The 23,540-nt window shown below is 38.8% G+C and overlaps 1 protein-coding gene across 2 annotated transcripts in view; it reads left to right on the top strand.

Moving 5' to 3' along the window:
- The first annotated feature begins 257 nt into the window (after positions 1-257).
- EXO1 (exonuclease 1) overlaps positions 258-23,540 on the top strand; it is a 38,281-nt gene continuing 14,998 nt past the window's right edge. The window contains exons 1-10 of one of the 2 annotated variants that reach the window (XM_060192041.1): positions 258-485; positions 754-1,230; positions 3,401-3,575; positions 6,064-6,183; positions 10,043-10,166; positions 12,018-12,155; positions 13,431-13,643; positions 17,844-18,031; positions 18,648-18,744; positions 19,817-20,039. In XM_060192041.1, the coding sequence (XP_060048024.1) occupies positions 3,415-3,575; positions 6,064-6,183; positions 10,043-10,166; positions 12,018-12,155; positions 13,431-13,643; positions 17,844-18,031; positions 18,648-18,744; positions 19,817-20,039 (1,264 nt within the window). In that variant the 5' untranslated portion in view covers positions 258-485; positions 754-1,230; positions 3,401-3,414. The remainder of the gene's footprint in view (positions 486-753; positions 1,231-3,400; positions 3,576-6,063; positions 6,184-10,042; positions 10,167-12,017; positions 12,156-13,430; positions 13,644-17,843; positions 18,032-18,647; positions 18,745-19,816; positions 20,040-23,540) is intronic. The other variant, XM_060192040.1, reaches the window with a different exon arrangement.

Consider the following 23,540-nt stretch of genomic DNA (forward strand, 5'->3'; position numbering starts at 1 on the left):
AACTACAACTCCCAGTAGCCCCGGCGAGAGCGAACCCATTCACCAACAGCCGGTTACCCTCGCAACCAGCTCGCGCGAGCCTTCAGAAGATCGCCCAGCGCCGAGCAGAAGACAGAATTTGCAACGTTGAGGCTCAGCGCACTATGGAGGTGGAGCGAGGATGTAGCAGGAATCTGAGAGGACGGGGGCGGGGAGGCTGCCGGTTCTCGAACCCGGAAGCAGGAGACAGCGGGACACGAGGCCGTGCTTCTGACGTCACTTCCGCTAGGGCGGGACGACCGCTGTCCCGCGCAAATTGAAAGGTTGGGCCCTGGGCGCTTGGCTACAGCCGCCTTTCTCTGCCCCGCAATCGGCTCCTCAGACACTTTGGCTGTAGCCGGTGCGGGATGTGGGGAGCGAGTTTCAGAACCACACTCGGCTGCCTTGGAGCGGACGACGAGAACCCCTTCGGGAAGTGAGCAGAGCGGGCCGCGCGGAGACGCAGGGTATGTTCCCGCTGGTCCTGGCGGGCTCGATTTGCCCCCTGCGCCCCTCCCGGGCCCTGCGGCTGTGCGCGGGCTGCACGACCCCGCAGCAAAACCGGGGGCGCAGCGCCAGTGGAGGTTGTGGGGCGGGAAGATGGGGGTTCGGAGGACAGCCTAGGGCTGCGATCTCGCCCCGCCAGGCGATGCTAGCAGCTCGAGCTCCTCCGATACTCTGCAGTTTGTACATGGCATCCCCCAGCTTTTAACAAAAGTTGCTCTTAATGTACAGGCCAGAGGTCACGACTGTCGCGGAATGGATCGACCCTGCACCTCCCGGTGACACAGGGATAAAGGAGTAGAGTTGCTATTGTGTTCGTTCTCCGGTGCCGGAGGTGATCCTGAGATGAAATGTGCCTCATGTCCAGCAGCCCTTACTCTACTAAAGGAGCAGTATTTATCCGAAGCAGTTTACCCAGCTTAGAAGAAACTTACGTCACTTTCATGAAATGTATTTTATGTCAGTTTTGAAGAATGAACAAAAACCCTTTTTAGGGTCATAATATGAGAGGCAGGAAACTTTTTATCAAATCCTGCCTTGAAAACCATCTGTATTTGGACAACTTGATATATGTATAATAGTAATAATAAATCAAGAATCCAACTCATTCGAGAACTAGTGGGTCACTGTTAAGTGTCTTGAGAATCTGTGGACTTGATAATTACAAACTGGAGGAAGACACCAAAGCTTGCATATAGCAGCAATAAGGTAAAATTTAACTTCTGCTTTCTGCTTTTTTTTCTTCGAGGATCTCTGTTTAGAAAAGGGCATAGGGACTGCAACCTGTATGCGAGAAATTAACCTGTTTATCTTTTTTTTAACATTAGCATTTTTTTTCCTTTATTGGGGCAATTAATGGTTTACACTTGACAGTAAAATACAGTAGTTGGTAAATGTGTAACATTTCTCAGTTTTCCACAGAACACTGTACCCCCCCCCCCAGGTCCTCTGCCATTATGTTCCAGGTCCTGAACACCCCTCACCCCCTCCAGTTCTTTACTTTGGTACAGTACACCAAAAACAAATATTATAATGACATATAAGCTAATTTTTTAAATGTTCTAATTATTTATTTAGTTGTTGAGTAGAGACAGAGAAACTGAGATAGAAGTAGGAGATAGGACGCTAGAGAAACACCTGTAGGGGGAAGCTTCACCACTTGTGAAGCTGCTCCCCTCACCCCCCTCCCCCCTGTTAGGAACTAGAGGCTTAAACCAGGGGCCTTTGCACTTGCTAACAAGTACTCTCAATCCACTACCACCACCCAGCCCCCACAAACTAAGTATTCAACAAGGCAAAAATACATAGTTTAAAAGAACAGTTTTCAATTTCTTTAAAATTTGCTTTAGGCAAGGATGTAAAACACAGTAACTAGATTTCTTACAGGTTCAAGTTGTAGTGAAAATACTTAGTTCTCCACTGAAAAGAAATCTTACCCTTCTCCCTCCCTCCCTCAAGAAAAAGGATGGGGAAGAAAGACTTGGGTATGAATAGCTAAGGTATATAATGTAACACTTTATACAACCTGTCTCATACTATTTTTTAAATCAAGACTTTTTTATTCATAATCGTTTATATATTTTGCATATTTCCACAGAGCAGTTTCCTTTGGACAAGATTTTCCCTAGCAAAGGCACTCCAGTTTTATGTTGTTGAACATGTTTTTTCTTTCTTTTTTGGGGGGGGCATATTTTTTATTGGGGGGTTAAAAATAAATTCATAGGCCACTTGGCTAGTGCACTGCTTTGGCAAGTGTGCCCCCCAAATTTGAACCCAGCCACAGCAGCTCTTTCACTCCCTTTCTGCCTGTATTTCCTCTCTGTCTCTATCTTAAATAAAAGAAAGGAAGAAGGAAAGAAAAAGAAACTTGTCTGAGATTAACTAAGCACAAAATTATCTTGCTGTGTTTTCAGATACAGAGTATCTGCAACAATCCCACAAAGCATTTCTTCTGTTCATACTTCTCATTCAGTATTTAATGTATATACAAAATGTATTTTTATTAAGAAAATCAAAAGTATGTACAAATAGATGTAGGGAAAAAAAACACTTGCAGTTAATGAAGGCTGAAATTTATAAATTATAAAACACAGCTATGTACAGTGTAAACAGCCTTTTCACTGTAGTCCTTGTGTAGACATTGTGATGCCATAGCTTACATAAATTTGTGGCTTTTAACAGTGTTTTTTTTTTGTGTGTGTGGATACCTAGCACTAGGGGTTTGTAGCATAATCCCTCTAAGCTGGAAAACACCTAGGAAAAAATAAACGCTAAGGAACTATCAAGTAGAATTAGAAGTTATATACTAAAATGTATACTATTTATTTAAATATATACTGTAGCACTATTCTAGGCTGTAGAAATTGTTTGACAGAGAGGAGCCCAGGTAAACCTTTTTTTTTTTTTTTGCCTCCAGGGTTATTGCTGGGCCTCACTGCCTGCACCATGAATCCACTGCTGTAGAGGCCATTTTTTTCCTTTTGTTCGCCTTGTTGTTGTAGCCTTGTTGTGGTTATTATTGTTGTTGTTGATGTTGTATGTTGTTGGATAGGACAGAGAGAAATGGAGAGAGGAGGGGAAGACAGAGAGGGGGAGAGAAAGATAGACACCTGCAGACCTGCTTCACCGCCTGTGAAGCAACTCCCCCGCAGGTGGGGAGCCGGATGCTGCATGCTGGAACCGGAATCCTTACCCAGGTCCTTGCGCTTTGTGCCACATGCGCTCAACCCGCTGCACTACCGCCGACCCCCTAAACAAATTCTTAAGCAATAACACTCGCTATGCTAAGTTTCCAAATAGTTTTATTTTCATTATTTTCCTAAACTTATGGATAAATATGTCTTGCTTAAAGTTTGTTGTCTCCTTTCATTTCGTATAGTTTAACTTGACACTATGGGGATACAGGGACTGCTGCAATTTATCAAAGAAGCTTCTGAACCCATCCATGTGAGAAAGTATAAAGGACAGGTGGTAGCTGTAGATACATATTGTTGGCTTCACAAAGGAGCTATTGCTTGTGCTGAAAAGCTAGCCAAAGGTGAACCTACTGATAGGTAAGTATGGCCTGTATATTAATTATTTTATGACTTAGGAATGAAACTTGAAGTGCCTTTTCCCACCTAGAAATGGGTCATTTTTGTAATGCCAGGTTTATCAAGAAGTGAGAATGTGTTTTTAGAATATTACCAAAACACAAATGGCTTCCTTCTGTCATATAGGCTTAGTTTTCATTTTCATGAACTAAGACTAAAGACTGTATCTTTTACACCTTAAATAATATGTAAACAGTATTCTGAAAAGCCATGGTGATTTTGGATTCCAGATTTTTGGGGACAGACAGCATACTGCTAGGCCATATCATTAGAGCAGGGTGATTAGGCACTTTCTTACTTCATGAAAGGCACACAGTTGTGGGCCACATTAAATACTCAACTCACTTGAGGCAGATTTAATAAAGTAGTTTTGTCTGTATTTTTCCAAATGAAAACATCAGGAAAAAAAGGACAGGGGTAGATAGCATAATGGTTATACAAAGAGACTTTCATACCTGAGGCTTCAATGTCCCAGACTCAGTCCCTTGCACCACCATAAACCAAAGCTGAACAGTGCTCTGGTTAAAAAAAAAAAAGGAGTTAGGCAGTAGCTCAGTGGGTTAAATACGCATGGCGGGAAGTGCCAGGACTGGCGTTGGGAACCCTGTTGGAACCCCGGCTCCCCACCTGCAGGGGAATCACTTCACAGGCGGTGAAGCAGGTCTGTAGGTGTCTTTCTCTCCCCCTCTGTTTTCCCCTCCTTTCTCCATTTCTCTCTAACAACAACATCAATAACAACAACAATAAAAAGTAACAAAAGGAAAAATAAATATTAGAAAAATAGGCAATCATAACTTAAGGACAGATTTTTATATTTATTATTTATTTGAGACAAATCAAGAGGGAAGGGGAGATAGGGTGAGAGAGAGACACCTGCAGCCCTGCTGCACCACTCATAGAGCTTTCCCCCCTGCTGTTGGGGACTGGGGGCTTGAACCAGGGTCACTGTGCATTGTAACATGGTCTCTCAACCAGGTGCACTACTACCCGGACCCTGGACAGATTTTTCATAAAAGTTTGTGCCGGGGGCCAGCCCCAGCAGGTTATATGGGTCTGTCTGAAGGAGGGGTGTCGGCGAAGAATGAAGGATGAGAGACGAGTGAGTTGATGCTGAATCAAACTCAGCAGACATCTCTGTCTTACTTAAGCAGAACTTTATTTTTATAGTCTCATAAGGCTTAGATCATTCAAACAAAAATCACCAAGGCTTTGATTATTGAAACAAAAATCACGTAAGAACAGCACAGGTAGGGAACACCTCCTGCTTTGTGGAACATTTACATTCCAGGGGCACTTTCTGCCCTAGAGATCACATCACTGTTTCTGTGTCTTTTGTTTTTCCTGTACCTGTGTGCTAGGCAAATGTCCTATTGATTAAGATTAATATTCTACCTTTTATGCCATTCTCTTGGCCCTATGCATCAGAAGACAATGATTTATAGGAAGTTCAAGCTTGTTATGTTTCTAGGGGCCTTAAACAAATTGAGCAGCCCATTTTTCATAAAATCTGTTCCATTGTTTGATCAAGGAGTTTTGTTTTATTTTTGTCCCAAGTTAAACTCTCTAGCTAGACTCCATCCTCTGTGTATGCTCACTATGTGACCTAGGTTCTTGTGTACTATTCCTGCATAAGGAGGTGGGAGTATAGTGGTGGATGGTAGATTAAAAGGCCCATTGTATCTAGGCAGGTACCATAACTTTCCATTAATTATTTATGTAAGGTGGCCCCTCCACTGTGGGAACCACCAATCTCTATATTTTAGGGGGAATACTAAAGGAAGTGGTGTAGATAAAGGGGAAAACATTTTTTCCTATTGGGACCTCCTGAAAAATTCTGCATTACTGGTATTGCTTGTTTTATTATGTTCAATCTTGCAGAGTGTAGTGCAGGTTTTGTCATTATTTTTGTCATTTGGTCAGGCTCTGAGCCTGGCCATAGGTAAATATTATTAAGACCACATAGAGCTTAATCATGGCAAAAGGCAAGATGGTTTCAGTTTGGCCTGGAGAGTTCAGCCGTGCTGAACTTCCTGCGAAGCTGGTACCGTGTCAAGCAGCTTGCATGGCGGCGCCTGTGCCAAGTTTGATCTCTTATATTTTCTTTTTGCAATATAGCATTTATTTCCTAGACAAAAGGTACACAGATATTAATTTGTTTGCTGAAAGAAATGGGGAAAAGTTATTATTGAATAGTGAGTGATTGGGCTTTCAACTCATTTTGAATTAATTTGACCAAGACTGACTCTTTAATATAGAGAGAGTATTAGTCCCTTATCAGACATGCAATTTATAAAGATTTTCTTTTAGTAGTTGCCTTTTCATTTTGTTGGTTTCCTCTGCCTTAAGTTTAATGCTATCACTCTTGCTTATTTTTCTTATATGTTTTTTTTAAAGGAGCGAAATTATTACCATAGGAGATGCATTGACATGTTTTTCTTTATTTTCACAGGTATGTAGGATTCTGTATGAAATCTGTAAATATGCTGCTGTCTCATGGAATCAAGCCTATTCTTGTGTTTGATGGATGTACTTTACCTTCTAAAAAGGAAGTGGAGAAATCTAGAAGAGAGTAAGTAGGGTTTTTTTTTTCGCCTCCAGGGTTATTGCTGGGGCTCCGAGCCTGCACTACGAATCCACTGTTCCTGGAGGCTATTTTTTTCTTTTTGTTGCCCTTGCTGCTCATCACTGTTGTTGTTAATATTATTGTTATTGCTGTCATTGTTGTTGGATAAGAAATGTAGAGAAGAGGGGAAGACAGAGAGGGAGAGAAAGCTAAAACACCTGCAGACCTGCTTCACCTCTTATTAAGCGGCCCCCCCTGTAGGTGGGAGAATCGGATGCTCGAACTGGGATTCTTATGCCGGTCCTTGTGCTTGACACCATGTGCACTTAACCTGCTGCGCTATTGCCTGGACCTGTAAAGTAGGTTTTCTATTTCATCACTAACTTGATTGCATTAAGGACTGTCACTGATATGATACTATTTTAATTTTTTAGTATGTTTTATTAATGAGTTGGCATTGGTTTACAAACCTTTTAAGATTTTCTGATATTATTATTTTTTTTAACCAGAGCACTGCTTGGCTCTGGCTTATGGTGGTGCAGGGTATTGAACCTGAGACTTTGGAGCCTCATGCATGGGAGTTTGTTTGCATAACCATTATGCTATCTACCCTCCGCCCTCTGTTATTATTCTTTAAAAAAATTGTTAAGGCTTATTATTTAGTCTTTTATATGAACCAGTTCCTTTAAAAGTTTCATGTTTACTGGGGGTCGGGCAGTTGTGCAATGGGTTAAATACATATGGCGCAAAGTACAAGGACCAGCATGAGGATCCCGGTTTGAGCTCCCGGATCCCCACCTGCAGGGGGTGGCTTCATAAGGTGAAGCATGTCTGCAGGTGTCTGTCTTTCTCTCCCTCTGTCTGTTTTCCTGTCCTCTCTCAATTAAAAGAAGAAAAAAATAGTGACTTTTGTTGAACAGTGCTCTGGTTAAAAAAAGAAAAAAGAAAAGAAAGATTTCTATAATTGAATTTCGCTATGCCTGTTCATATTTACCTTTTTAATAGTATTAGGTTTGGGATTCTTTTTTTTTTTTAATTTTTTAATATATATTTTCCCTTTTGTTGCCCTCTTTTATTGTTGTTGTAGTTATTATTGTTATTATTCTTGTTATTGATGTCATCGTTGTTAGATAGGACAGAGAGAAATGGAAAGAGGGGGGATAGAGAGGGAAAGAGAAAGCGAGACACCTGCAAACCTGCTTCACCGCCTGTGAAGGGACTCCCTTGCAGTGGGGAGCCGGGGGCTCCAACCGGGATCCTCAGTCTGGTCCTTGAGCTTTGCGCCATATTTGCTTAACCCGCGCTACCGCCTGACTCCCGAATTCTTATTTTTAGGAAAAATCCACTGAACTTGACTGTCAAAGACAGTCTATATAAAATTTCAGTGGAAAAGTATTGTTAAAGAATGTTCCTTGAGTCTAAGTTTTTCAAAATCTAGAGGTCTGCGGGGTGGTGGCATACATTAATTGTATACATTACAGTGCTCAAAGACTCAGGTTCAAGCCCCTGGTCTCCACCTGCAGGGGGAAAGCTTCAGGTGTGGCGAAGCAGGGCTGTAGATGTCTCTCCATCTCTCTCACTCTCTATCATCCCCTTCCTTTTCAATTTCTGACAGTTTCTATCAAATAAATAAATTCAGAATCTAGAGATCTATGAATATTTTTTTCCTGCTATTTCAAAATATGTTTTGGTGGCATGATTTCAGCATCCAAGACAATACTGAAGCTACTTCCATGGAAGCTTTTTTAAAAAAATTTTTTTAATTTAAAAAAATTATATTTATTTGTTTATTTAGTTATTAAATGAGACAGCCAGAAATTGAGATGGAAGGGGTGATAGAGAGATACCTGCTGCCCTGCTTTACCACTTGTGAAGCTTCCCCCCTGCAGGTGGGGACCAGGGGCTTAAACCCAGATCCTTGAGCATTGTAATATGAGTGCTTAACTAGGTGTACCACCACCTGCCCCCCCTTTTTTTATTTCCAGATTTTAGTTGGAGAGAAACACAGAGAAAAGAAAGATACCATAGCATCACCCACCATTCTTGGAACTCCCCCAGTGTTCTCATGTACTCACATGTTCCAGGGTTCAAACCCAGGACCCTTGTTCTTGGTAATGTGAGCACTCTGCTGAGTAGAGCTCTGATTCTTATAGTCAGAAATTTACAAAGGTTTTTTTTTAAAGGTTACTAAAACTAAGTCCGTATTCCAATATGAACAATATAATTACAAAACATAATTCTAACGTAAGACTAGTTATAGTTTCTTTCTAAAATGACTGGTGGCAACCCTAAATCATCGTGACTAAAGGACTAGTTAAAACTGCATCCCACCTGAATTAATTCAAGAATAACTGAAAATTGTTTTGGCTACTGTGTATGGCATGACTTTAGTATCTAATGGTTTTTTTGTGCCACTATAGGAGTGGGTGGTACATTTCAAATTCAGTCTGTGGTCTCTTCATGTGTGTAGCTCATTCTAAAAGGGAAACAAATATTTGTGTGTAGCTGTATAAACACATATACCGAAAGATTAAAAATAAAGCAACTTCATAATTTCTGACTAATATCAATATGTCTTACTAAAATTGGATTGACATGATGTTTATTAACTTTTATTTTACATTTGTATCTCCTGTGCTGAGGATCTTTATTTTCAACAATAGAGTAGCTAATAAAATTAGAATACCTTACAATTAATTACTGGTTTATTTTATCTCACATTATACTCGACATAGATTCAGAGTAAAATACTACCATTTCAAGTATGTTTATTGAAAACAATTCACATGTTTTCTTTCCCTCCCCTTTCTCTTCTCCTTTCCTACCTTGTCTTTCATATCATATTTGTTTTTTTCCTTTCCATGTTAAAAGTTATAGTGATTATTTCACAAAGTGCAAGGACCAGAGTAAGGATCCTGGTTCGAGCCCCCGGCTTCCCACCTACAGGGGGGTGGCTTCACAAGCGATGAAGCAGGTCTGCAGGTGTTTATCTTTGTCTCCCCCTCTCTGTCTTCCCCTTCCCTCCCAATTCTTCTCTGTCGTATCCAACAACAGCAATAACAATAACAACAAGGGCAATAAAATGGAAAAAATGGCCTGCAGGAGCAATGGATTCATAGTGCAGACACCAAACCCCAGCAATAACCCTGGAGGCAAAAAGGAAAAAAAAAGTGATAGTGCTATCTTGTCAGAGAACAAAACTATTGCCCTCTCCCCTTCTTTGTCTCGACACTACAAACCGTTGTAAATCTGATGATTATTAACAATTCTTACATAAGCATCTCTCATATTATTTTGTCTTTTCTGAAGTTTTTTCTTCAGTAGTTTCTAAAGAAAAAGTCACAGAAACAGTATTTGTTAAGTACCTTGTATGTTGACAAAGTTGCACCCTTTATACTTGAAGATTAGGTTTCATTGTGAAAGTCATGACTCAAATGGTGTTAGGTGCTTTTATTTTCTGACATAAGGCTTTGCCATAGAAACCTAATCTTGTCTGCATGTATACTATACATCACTCGCTTCTCCCATTGAGACACAAAGGAACTAGGTTAATATAAAGACCTGTAGTACACTTTAAAAAAAAAAAAATTATGCATTTTTTGTTTATTCATTAGAGATCAAGAGGGGTGGAGACAGAGATAGATACCTGCAGCACTGCTTTGCTATTTGGGGGTCTGTGGCTTGAGCCCCATCTTTAAGCATTCATTGTAATAGTGAACTCAACCAGATGTTCCCCTGCCCGACCCTGTAGTACACAGTCACATGAGTCAAAGTTTTATTTATTCTGGGGAAATACCTTGAATTTGAGTTTTATAATGCTTTGAGTCAGCCCCTTAAATTATCATCACTATTTTTTTCCTTGCAGAAGACGACAAACCAATCTTCTTAAGGGAAAGCAGCTTCTTCGTGAGGGGAAAGTTTCAGAAGCCAGAGAATGTTTCACTCGTGCTATCAATATCACCCATGCTATGGCCCACAAAGTAATCAAAGTAAGCTGAATTAGAAATAAAGCCAAAGTAATAACATGACTAAATCTATCTAACCCAGTTATGGGAAGAGCAGGAAAATGGAGGAAATTACTTTGGGCCTAACGTAAAGACCAGGTAGCGTGGTCTGGGAGACGCAGTGGACTTTGTCAAGCAGAAGGTCCCAAGTTCAATCCCTGGCAGCACATGTACCAGAGTGTTGTCTGGCTCTTCCTCTCTCCTCCTATCTTTCTCATTAATAAATAAATAAAATAAAGGACTAAGTAGCCTCAAGAATCCAGGGGGAAAAAATGTTATTCTGCCAGCAGTCTATCCTGTAGCTAATATAAGCATCTTTGTGCCACCTGCGCTTAACCCACTATGCTATACCACCTGACTCCCTCACTAAAATATTCTAAATGCTCTATCTGCAAAAGATGGGGCTGTACAGACATTTATGGAACATATATTGTAAATGGAAGGAAAAGGTAGAATGCAGGGAAAGGAAAGGGAACAGATGAACAATGAAATAAATGGTGGAGAATATGGGAGGAAACACCGTCTATGTAGATAGATAGATGGATCCATAAGAATAGAGGGTAGTGCTCCATTGTATTTGGAAGTAGAGGAGAAATCCTGATTGGATACGAGTAGCAATGCAACAGCTTGTGAAGCTTCCCCCCTGCAGGTGAGGACCAGGGGCTTAAACCCAGGTCATTGAGCACTGTAATATGTGCGCTTAACCAGGTACGCCATCACCTGCCCCCTTGGTTGGACAGTTACTAGGCAAAAAAGAAAAAGCAATGAGAGAGAGAGGACTACAAGTTGTCAACGAAATTGATAGCATCGGGACCTTGACACCTCATTCCCCAGTTTCTTTCTCTAGACCTGGAGTGCCATGACTCACGGGTTGCAACAGGAACATTCCTACTTCTAGCTACCTAGACTTTGGGGTGGGGGTTATAACATGTACTGTTTTTCTTGGCAGGGTTATTTTGAAAGTATTTTCCCATACTAGATTGATTTAAATATAGTAATTAGTTTCTGTAGTGTCAAATAGGTTTTCGTGTTTCTGACATGATAATCTGCCATTTTTGTGAGGAAAAAATACATTCAACATTCCAAATAATGTCTTTTATACTTTAGAGCATAACCATTGTTTAAGTCATTTTGTGGAGGAGATGTTAATTTATAGGATTCCCGTTGTCACAGAAGTACAGTTTACACATCTCCCCAAGATAAAAGCAAAACCATTTTTTAAATAATTTTTTAAAAACTTATTTATACCCTTTTGTTGCCCTTGTTGTTTTATAGTTGTGGTTATTGTTGTTCTTGATGTTGTTGTTGTTGGATAGGACAGAGAAATGGAGAGAGAAGGGGAAGACAGAGCGGGGAGAGAAAGACACCTGCAGATCTACTTCACCACCTGTGAAGCGACTCCCCTGCAGGTCCCCGGGGAGCCGGGACTCGAACCAGGATCCTTACGCTGGTCCTTGCGCTTCATACCACCTGTACTTAACCTGCTGTGCTACTGCCTGACTCCCAGCAAAACCATTTTTAAGACAGGAGCTTTCTATAATTTGAAATAAGCTTTTGCAGCTTGCTATCCTCACCCCCAATCCCCCCCACACACACACACACCAGTATGGGCAACAAGATTTCTTTCCTCCAAATTTATACATTGATTTGTTTTTATTATTTATAAAGTGGAAATACTGACCATAGGTTAACATGTTAGAATTAAAAAGAGAATTCATAGACATTGAATTCTAAAAGTAATGCTGCCATTTGCATGTTTGGTCTGGTAGTGGAATGGGCTTGAAATGGGAAGTTGTTCAATACTTTCCAGATGCTGATAATGATCCTTTCTCCCAGGCTGCTCGGGCACAGGGAGTAGATTGTCTCGTGGCTCCATATGAAGCAGATGCACAGTTGGCCTATCTTAATAAAGCTGGTATTGTCCAAGCTATCATTACAGAGGACTCAGATCTCCTTGCTTTTGGCTGTAAAAAGGTACTTAGCTGTAATTACTGTGTACTGCTGAAGTTGTATATAGTGTAACTCTAGTTTTCTTTTTTCCTCCAGGAAAATATGTGCAATCAGTATCTACTTAGACTGTTAATAATTACTTTATTTGTATAAGTACCGTGCACTAACCGATTGCACCACTGGAGCTCCAGTAATTACTTTATTTGAAGTGACATTTGTGTAACTAAATCCTTTCTTTCAGTGTAAACCCTTAAGATTGAAGGGATTTATTGTTATTTTGTCCAAATTTTTCAGTAGCTAAAGTTTTACCTTTTCATACTGGTAGCTTTCATGCTTTGTATTTTTCAGTTAGATTGAGTAAATATTGTATAATTCTGTTAAACAATTTTTTTTTATGATATAGGGGGCTAAATAAAAAAACCAATGTGGTCTCTTTTTTAATTTTTTAAATATTTATTTATTTTCCCTTTTGTTGCCTTGTTTTTTTTGTAACCATATATTTCAGGTAAGATAAGATCAGGTGCATGCCAGGTCGTGTGACCAGAAGCTAGCTATATAGTTCATAGATGGCTAAAAGGATCTATGTTACAATGTTTTATCTTACAACTGATAAAAGATTTCTGGCAATTTCAGTTTTCTGCCTGAGTTTCTGTGTTCAAATTTCCCACGACAAACGTGTTACTTTATAGTACAAAAGTGGAAAATAAGGAAAAAGTGCTTTTTGTATAAATTGCTATGTTATTGACATGCCTGGAATGAAGGAAGATGCTTAAAAGGATAGTCTATATACCAGTAGAAAGATAGTCAAGTCCTGGCATGTGACTTTCTACTCAGAGCCAATGTAGTGGGTTATTTGCTTTGAACACTTCTTAGTAATGAACTGACCTAACTCACCTTCGTTTATATTGAAGAATAAGAAAGATTTCTGAAGCCAGCTCATCTGTTAGGAATGCACACCTTTCCAAGCATAAGATCTCTGGGTTTGAAGCTACACAAAACCTACAAGATTGTGGTCTGGAAGGTGGCGCAGTGATAAGGCTTTGGACTCTCAAGCATGAGGTCCTGAGTTCGATCCCCGGCAGCACATGTCCCAGAGTGATGTCTGGTTCTTTCTCTCCTCCTATCTTTTCATGAATAAATAAATAAAATCTAAAAAAAAAAAAAAAAAAAAAACCAACCTACAAGATCTTGGTGCAAAGACAAGCAGGAGAGGAGGGACATATGTAAGGAATATGCCAGGGATCAGATAATAGATGATAAAAGTGGCATAACCTTTAACAATTCCCCTTCCTTTTGAAGGTGATTTTGAAAATGGACCATTTTGGAAATGGACTAGAAATTGACCAAGCTCGACTGGGAATGTGTAAACAGCTTGGAGATGTATTCACAGAAGAGAAATTCCGCTATATGTGCATTCTTTCAGGCTGTGACTATCTCGCCTCACTGCGTGGAATTGGATTAGCAAAAGCCTGTAAAGTACTAAGACTAGCTAATAATCCAGATATTGTAAAGGTAGGTAAAAGAAGTTTTACCAATTGTTATTTAATTTCTTTTTTTTTTTCATTAGCTTTATTTTTCACCACTACTTAGTATATACAATAGTTTGTACATGCATAACATTCCCCAGTTTTCCATATAAAACAATACAACCCCCACTAGGTCCTCTGGCATCCTTCTTGAATCTGTATTCTCCCCATCCACCCACCCCAGAGTCTTACTTTGGTGCAATACGCCAATTCCAGTTCAGGTTCTAATTGTGTTTTCTCTTCTGATCTTATTTTTCAACTTCTGCCTGAGAATGAGATCATCGCATATTCATCCTTCTGTTTCTGACTTATTTCACTTAACATGAATTTTTCAAGGTCCATCCAAGATCGGCTGAAAATGGTAAAGTCACCATTTTTTATAGCTGAGTAGTATTCCATTGTATATATATACCACAACTTGCTCAGCCACTCATCTGTTGTTGGGACACCTGGGTTGCTTCCAGGTTTTGGCTATTACAAATTGTGCTGCCAAGAACATATGTGTACACAGATCTTTTTGGATGGATATGTTGGGTTCCTTAGAATATATCCCCAGGAGAGGAATTGCAGGATCATAGGGTAGGTCCATTTCTAGCCTTCTGAGAGTTCTCCAGACTGTTCTCCGCAGAGGTTGGACAAATTGACATTCCCACTAGCACTGTAGGAGGGTTCCTTTGACCCCACAACCTCTCCAGCATTTGTGCTGCTGTTACCTTTTCTGATGTATGGCATTCTCACAGGAGTGAAGTGATATCTCATTGTTGTCTTGATTTGCATTTGTCTGACAATCAGAGACTTGAAGCATTTTTTCATGTGTTTCTCGGCCTTTTGGATCTCTTCTGTGGTGAATATTCTGTCCATGTCCTCCCCCCATTTTTGGATGGGGTTATTTGTTGTCTCGTTGAGATTTGCAAGCTCTTTTATATTCTGGTTATTAGCCTCTTGTCTGATGTATGGCATGTAAAGATCTCCCATTTTGTGAGGGATCTCTTGGTTTGGGTAGTTATTTAATTTCTGCAGCATTTCTTTCATTTATTTATTTATTTATTTTTTATTGTCATCAGGGTTATCACTGTGGCTTTGTGTCTTTGCAAGGAACCTACTGCAAATTTTTTCTCTTTTTTTTTTCCCTCTCTTTTACTTTATAGGACATAGTGAAATTGGGGTGGGAGGAATAGAGAGGAGGAGGAGAAAAGAGAGACTCATGCAGCACTGAAGGTGAATCAGGTGCATGCAGGGTACTGTGACCAGAGGCTAGCTATATAGTTCATAGGTGGCTAGAAGGATCTATGTTAAAATGTTTATCTCACAAGTGATGAGATTTCTGACAACTTCTGTTTTCTACCTAAGTTTGTGTGTTCAAATTTCCCACAATAAAACGTGTGTCACTTTAAAGTGCAAAAGTGGAAAATAAGGAAAAAGTGCTTTTTGTATAAATTGCTGTGTGATTGACATGACTGGAATGAAGGAAGGTGCTTAAAAGGATAGTCTATATACCAGTAGAAAAATAGTCAAGTCCTGGCATGTGACTCTTTGTACTCAGAGTCAATGTGTTAGGTTATTTGTTTTGAATACATTCTTAGTAATGAACTTACCTACCTCACCCCCCTGAAGGTGGGCACTGGAGGTTTGAACCCAGGTCTTGCTCATGATAATGTGTACACTCAACTGAGTGCACCACTGTCCAACCCCTGCAGCTGCTGCATTTCTTAAATAATAAACTACTTGGAATATGGGTCATATATGCTATCATATCAATAACCTGTAATATGTTACTAAATGGAGAAAAATGACTACAGCACTGGAAATTTGCTTTCCCAGATGCTAAACAGTATTCTCAGTAATTAATGAAAAACCTTTTTTTTGTTTTGTTTTGTTTCTTTTTTCCTAATGCAGTGCTGGGAAGTGAACCCAAGGCCTCACAAATCCATGATTCTATTGAACTGCCTCTTTGACCAGTCTTTGGTCTTTATTTTTACAAAGAAGGAAGAGAGACACAAAAGCATTAATTGCTCCATTGTTCAGAGTCCCACCTGGTTTAGTCTTTGGTGTCCTTGATCCTCTTCCTTTGTGCCAAGGATCGAACCCAAGGCCTTACACAGGGAAGACATGCACTCTGCTCTCTGAACTATTTTCTGGGCACCACCAGAAAAAAAAAAATTATTATTATTATTAAATGAAGACTAACAGAGTATTAAAGGCAAAATATTTTAGGGTATAATTCCTGTTAAAATACACAATCTTTTAGTTTGTCCTGTTCTGTAGTAGTGCTTATTAAGTTTTTTGGTCTTGGAATCCCTTTACATTTTCTTTTAAGGCTTATTTGATTATTAATGAAAGGGAAAACCAGAATATCACTCTGGCATATGCAGTTCCAAGGATCATGCAGGGAAGTTGAACCTGCTAACCCCCCTGCCCCATACCCCTTTACGACCTGCAAAACTCCTTGAGGTAGTATTTTTTTTGTTTATGTGTGTGATAAAGTAGTTCATATTGAGTCATATAAAAATAAAATAGAAAATTTTATTCACTTAAAACTAACCAATTCATTACAATTTTAATACAACTAATTATGAAAAAAATAAGTTTGTCTTATAAAACAAGTTAAAATTAAGGAATTGCAAATCTCTTTGACAGAACCTAATAGAAGATAGCTGGGGTGGCCCGGCAGGTGGTGCAGTGATAAGGCTTTGGACATGAGGTCCTGAGTTCGAGCCCTGGCAGCACATGTGCTAGAGTGATGTCTGGTTCTTTCTCTCTCCTCCTATCTTTCTCATTAATAAATAAATAAAATCTTTAAAAAAAAAAAGAAGAAGAAGATAGCTTGGGGGGGGGGTGGTCGGTAGTGCAACAGGTTAAGTGCAGGTGGTACAAAGTACAAGGACCAGCATAAGAATCCCGGTTCGAGCCCCCGGCTCCCCACCTGCGGGGGTGGGGGGGTCTCTTCATAAGTGGTGAAGCAGGTCTGCAGGTGTCTTTCTCTCCTCTCTGTCTTCCCCTCCTCTCTCACTTTCTCTCTGTCCTGTCCAACAACAATGACAGCAATATAACAATGATAAACAACAAGGGCAACAAAAATGGGGAAAAAATGGCCTCCAGGAGCAGGTACCATAACCCTGGAGGCAAAAAAAGAAGAAGAAGAAAACTATCTGCATTTTCTCATGTCTGCCTCATCCAATCTAATACATAGTACTATGTGTTATGTACATTATAGAATATTCTGGGGGGGGGGGCAGGGAGGGCTGGGCTGTGGCTCTTCCAGTTAAGCATGCATATAGTACTATGCTGCCCCTGCTCTCCACCTGCAGCAGAGAAACTTCACAAGTGGTGAAGCAGGTCTGCAGGTGTCTTTCTCTCTGACCAGTGACTTCAGTATTACTGCAGACCAGGAACATAGCTCTTGGTTGAGTGCACTGTACATTCATTGTTAGTATAAGATACTGTATAAGACAGAACAGTGCTCTAGGCATGCATGCAATTGCATAACTTCAAAAAAATCAGTTCTCTGGGATTTCCTCCCATTATGAATTTTGCATAACATACTAAAGACCTATCTTTGTGCATCCATGGTCTAAAAGAAGTTAGATTGTTGACTTAATTTTTAAAATATGATCTCTAAGAAAGTTTAGTTTTCATTCTCAGGTTTTGTATTTTCTAAGTTTTATTTTTGGTTTCTGAATGAAAGAGACTAAGAGGATGAGGATTGTATCTTAAAGATACTCCTAGTAATATAGATTTGATTTTATAGCTGAAAATTAGAATTAATAGGAAATCCAAAGAAAATACTGCCATTAAGAGTTAGGATTTTAAGTGATGTCATATCTCATGATTGAGTTTGCTGATGGATTATAAATGTACATAAAAGTAATTTTTCTGTCATTTCCAATTATATATATATATATATATATTATGTATATTATTGGATAGAGACAGAGAAATTGAGAGAGGTGGTGAAAATAGCGAGACAGCTGCAACCCCGTTTCACCACTCATGAAGCTTTCCCCTTGCTTCTGGGGACTTAAACCCAGGTCCTTGTGCACTATAATGTGAGTGCTTGACCAGGTGCACCACCGGCTGCCCCCTGTCATTTCCAGTTCTTTAAGGTAAACCAATTCATGTTGGGAATAGTAAATGTCTTGTACTTTATTTGCAGATCACTCATAAATATTTTGACATCTTGTATTAGGTTATCAAGAAAATTGGACATTACCTTAAGATGAATATAACAGTACCAGAAGATTACATCAAAGGATTTATTCGGGCCAACAATACCTTTCTCTATCAACTAGTTTTTGATCCTGTTAAAAGAAAACTCATCCCTCTGAATGCCTATGAAGATGACATTGATCCAGAAACACTAAGCTATGCTGGGCAGTATCCTTTCAGAGCCAGAATAATATAATTTTATATTTCTTTCATGTTTTGTGGTGATGTATTCAGTAAAAGATTCCCAATTTACTTTTTGCTTACTTTCTTACAGTGAAGTCTGTATTATTTTTAGTTATCAACTTTGAAAATGTGAAACAACTTTTCGTTCATAAACCTGAGGTCTGTCTACTACGACTTGCTAATTTGTATGGGTTGGCTCAAAAAACATAGAGACATTCGCTTAAAGTACATGTTCCAGCGCTGGCATGCTTGACGAGCAGATGTGTTTGCTAGGAAGAATATTCTGGGTGTGTGAATGTACACAGAGGGTGTCTCTTCTCTGGCATTATGTGTTGGGAGTTATGTGCTCAAGGTGATAACCAGCACTTTCATCTCCACCTCCATTGTAATGAGTAATGATAACTTGGGGCTTTACTTCAGAAATAACCAACCCCTACAGTAGGCACTACAGTATGACATTGGTTTCAGTAATATATAAATATTAGTAGGATATAAGTATAAGTAAGATCTGTTTCAGTCATAAACCTTGAAAGATTTTTCTGTGACCAAAAAATGTTTTCCTGTTCTAATATGATTTTTTTCCTTAATCCTAATAACTCAGGTATGTTGATGATTCTGTAGCTCTTCAAATAGCACTTGGAAATAAAGATATAAATACATTTGAACAGGTTGATGACTATAATCCAGACTCTGCCATGGTAACATTTTATGAGATTTTTTTAAAAGAGCATAAGAGCCAACACTTAAACCACTATTGGGAGTCAGGCTGTAGTGTAGCAGATTATGCACTGGTGGCGCAAAGTGCAAGGACCAGCATAAGGATCCCGGTTCAAGCCCTGGCTCCCCACCTGTAGGGGAGTTGCTTCACAAGCAGTGAAGCAGGTCTGCAGGTGTCTGTCTTTCTCTCCTCTCTGTCTTCCCCCTTCTCTCTCCATTTCTCTCTGTTCTATGCAAAAACAATGACAACAATAATAACTATAATAATAAAACAACAAGGGCAACAAAAGGGAATAAATAAATAAAATAAATATTTTAAAAAATGCTACCACAGAGGTCTTGTTCCACCCTTATTCATCCTGCCCGGAGAGGGGGCAGCTTTAGACTCCACTGGCCCCAATGGCAGTTTTAGAGAAGTTTACATTAGCAACTACCAGCAGAAAACCAAGTGATGAACTCAGTGAGAGGCCATGGGATACTTGGAATGGAAGCTTCACTTTACACAGCATTAAAAAGTATATAAAAGTCTAAGGGAAAAAAAAAAAAAAGAGCATAAGAAGCAGCTGCTAATCATGTCTATTTCCAAGCACTTTGTAGGCTATAGATTGAAAGTAACTTGATGCTGGAGAAATTATTTCTCTTAGACCATACACATATTGGTTAATTTCCTTAAATTCTATTTGACACCTGGTATCACATCAGAGCTCCAAAGACAAAAATGATTGGAAAGCAATGGATGGAGTGTTTTTTGTTTGTTTGTTTTTTATTAAACAGTATAAAAACAAGACTTGTGAGGTAGCTCATGATATCATACTTGCATTAGACCCTGGTTTCCACTCTATCATTTAAAATAAATATTTTTTAAAAATGGACCTGAGAATATAAGATACAAATAATAGAACCAGCAAAGTAGAAAGTGGGATTAGAGATAAATTTTTCATGAAAGGTTTTTATTTCTTTTAAAGACCAACTTATTTACTTAGAATTAATAATGGGAAAATGAATTATATTTCATCTTAAAGTAACTTTCTTTTTTTATTTTTACAACTGTAGCCTACCCAGTCTAGAAGTCATGGCTGGAATGACAGAGTGGGTCAAAAGTCATCGAATGTTAATAGCATTTGGCATAGGAATTATTGCCCTGGACTTCAGCTAGATGTTTCAGATGCTAAAAGACCAAAGGAAAATCCAAGTACTGTGGGTCTTGAACGAGTGATAACTACTAAGGGGTTAAATCTTCCAAGGAAGTCATCTGTTGTGAAAAGGCCACGAAATGGTATGTACTTTATTTTTGTGCAATAGTTGTGGGTATTGCTAATATTTATGAATGTGTGGGTCTTCTCTTTCTGAACTCTTTTTAGTCATTAGTCTCATTTCATTTATGCCAAGCATACCATATTGACACTTGTTGATTTATATGTCAATCAATTTATACCTTGAGATCAGGTAGCCTTAATCCTTAAACTTCTTTTAACAACTTGTTTCCACTATTTAATATTGACATTTCTATGTAAATCTTGCAATTTCTTTAAAATACTAATAGGTTTTCTAGGACTTTGATTGGTTTTTAGTGAATAGTGTAGTCTCTAAAGACTGAAGTTTAGAGAAAATAGACATTTAGCAATGATAAGCTTTCTAGTTTGCTTAAAGCAACTCTTTTTTTTTTTCTTTAATTTTTTTCACTTTTTTTTTAAATTGGGGAATTAATGTTTTACATTCAACAGTAAGTACAATAGTTTGTAGATGCATAACATTCCCCAGTTTCCATGTAACAATACAACCCCCACTAGGTCCTTTGAATCCTTCCTGGACCTGTATTCTCCACCCACCCACCCCAGAGTCTTTTTACTTTGGTGTGATACTCCAATTCCATTTCAGGTTCTACTTGTGTTTTCTTTTCTGATCTTGTTTTTCAACTTCTGCCTGAGAGTGAGATCATCCCATATTTATCCTTCTGTTTCTGACTTATTTCACTTATCATGATTTTTTCAAGGTCCATCCAAGATCATCTGAAAACGATGAAGTCACCATTTTTTATAGCTGAGTAGTATTCCATTGTGTGTGTGTGTGTGTGTGTGTGTGTGTGTGTGTGTGTGTGTGTGTGTGTATATATATATACACACACACACACACACACAGCTTGCTCAGCCACTCATCTGTTGTTGGACACCTGGGTTGCTTCCAGGTTTTGGCTATTACAAATTGTGCTGCCAAGAACATATGTGTACATAGATCTTTTTGGATGGATGTGTTGGGTTCCTTAGGATATCCCAGGAGAGGAATTGCAGGATCATAGGGTAGGTCCATTTCTAGCCTTCTGAGAGTTCTCCAGACTGTTCTCCACAGAGGTTGGACCAATTTACATTCCCACCAGCAGTGTAGGAGGGTTCCTTTGACCCCACAACCTCTCCAGCATTTGTGCTGCTGTTACCTTTTCTGATGTATGGCATTCTCACAGAAGTGAAGTGATATCTCGTTGTCTTGATTTGCATTTCTCTGACAATCAGAGACTTGGAGCATTTTTTCATGTGTTTCTCAGCCTTTTGGATCTCTTTTGTGGTGAATATTCTGTCCATGTCCTCCCCCCATTTTTGGATGGGGTTATTTGTTGTCTTGTTGTTGAGTTTGGCAAGCTCTTTATATATGTTGGTTATTAAACTCTTGTCTGATGTATGGCATTTAAAGATCTCCCATTCTGTGAGGGGTCTCTTGGTTTGGGTAGTGGTTTCTTTTGCTGTGAAGAAGTAAAGCAACTCTTAATTTTCATAACTGCTTTGCAATTTTTGGTATACAGGTATTGTGTATCTACTGAATTTAGCTCTATATTTCAGTTTTCTTTTGTAATGTTTTGTGGATCTCTGGCATTGTGCATGTAAGATTTTCACTATATTAAGAGGGAGAGCAAGAGACCATAGCGCCTCCTGGTGCCAATACTCAAACTTGGACTGCATAAGTTACAAGTATAGTGCTCTGGCCCTGTACTTTAGATTTTTGGATTTTGATTTTTGTATTATAGTATTTTGATTTCTATTGTTTATTGTTCACATGTAGCAAAAATAATTATTTCCATATGAAGCTACTTGTTTACTTAGTTACTTATGAGAGAAAACATATCGGAGCCTAGGTCTGGCACATACTGTACATACTGATGGAACTCAGTACATACTGATGGAACTCAGGGCCTCCTGCTTGAGGGTCCAGCAGTGAGTCACCTCCCAGGCTGCTTTGTATTTATTTTGTCTGCAGGAATCTTCAGTACATTGTTGAAATGAAGTGATGAGAATAGAATTGGGGAAAAAAATGTTCTTTGTTTATTTTTACTGTAAAATATAAGAATAATAATTATAATCTAACAGCAATGAAATCTTTTGTAAACTTTTACTTTATTTTTTTTCCAGTTATTAGGTTTAAGTTTGGTTTTTAAACTTCTTTATTGGGGGATTAATGGTTTATAGTTGACAGTAAAATACAATAGTTTGTATAAGCATAACATTTCCCAATTTTTCACATAATAATATAACCCCCACTAGGTCCTCCTCTGCCTCCATGTTCCAGAACCTGGAACTCAGCCAGGTGCACCACCATCTGACCCCAAAGACACTTTTCTTTGTTGCTTAAGTTTCTTGTTTCTTAAGTTTCACCTATGAGACTATCTAGCATGTGTCATTTAACATGATTCCTTCAACTTCCATCCAAGATTTAGCAAATGAGATTTCATCATTACTTACAATTGACTAGCATTACATCGTGTGTATATACCAAGAGTTACTTAGCCACTACTCTGTTGGTAGATATTTGTATTATTTCTAAATTTGGCCTATGGCAGTGCTGTTTTGAGCATGGGTATGCTTAGCTGTCTTAAAGGATCCATGATTTCATATTTTGAATTTTGGACAAATTACATATATCCCTGAGACAGTTGCCTCTAGTAAGATGATTTAAATTCATTCAGTACATTGTTCTACCCATTTTTCCCCCATTTCCTTTTTGGAGTCTTTACATAGTCTTCCTAGACATTTGGGACTGAGGCTTCATGTGTAAGTTTTGGTTGAACTGTGTGTTCTTGTGTAGTATTGTGTTGTTGGAAAAGTCATGATTCATTTTTGCACAGAAAAATATGCCAGTGGCTTTTTTAATAACCCAAAATTTTACTAAATCAAAGCAAATACAAAAACCTACACAAGTATCAAATGTTTCTCTCTTTCTTTCCTTCTTTCTTTCTTTCGTTCTTTCTTTCGTTCTTTCTTTCTTCCTTTCTTCCTTTCTTTCTTTCTGCCAGAGCACTTTGGCTTATGGTGGTATGAGGGATTCAACCTCAGGCAGGGGAATATTTTTGCATAACAATTATGCTATTTCCCCCTCTTGCATCAGATCTTCTTTCATCCTAGACTCAGAGTCTTTCAAGATTTTCAGCATAACTTTTATACAATAAGTTTTGCTTTGATTGCCCCACCTATGTGACATGATTCTCTGGAGTCTTGTGCAATTCAGATATTCTAATTATGTCCCCTGAGTAGCTATTTTAACAACCTTATAAAAAGAAAATAAGGTTAGTTTGATACAATTTTTCCATAGTGAAGTCTTTCTGAGAACCCTGTAGTATTTTTGTTGTTGTTGTTCCTTTTCTGTAAGTGCTCAAAAATTTCTTGAACAGTAATCACATTTAGGTCTTTGCCAGGATCAAAATCAATTTAGCTATATAATAATCAGAGCTAGAACACAAATTACTTTTGATTATCTGAAAACACATACCTTTCAAGAACATAACATAGGTACT

Source organism: Erinaceus europaeus, chromosome 6 (genome assembly GCF_950295315.1).
Source record: "Erinaceus europaeus chromosome 6, mEriEur2.1, whole genome shotgun sequence".
Classification (NCBI taxonomy): domain Eukaryota; kingdom Metazoa; phylum Chordata; class Mammalia; order Eulipotyphla; family Erinaceidae; genus Erinaceus; species Erinaceus europaeus.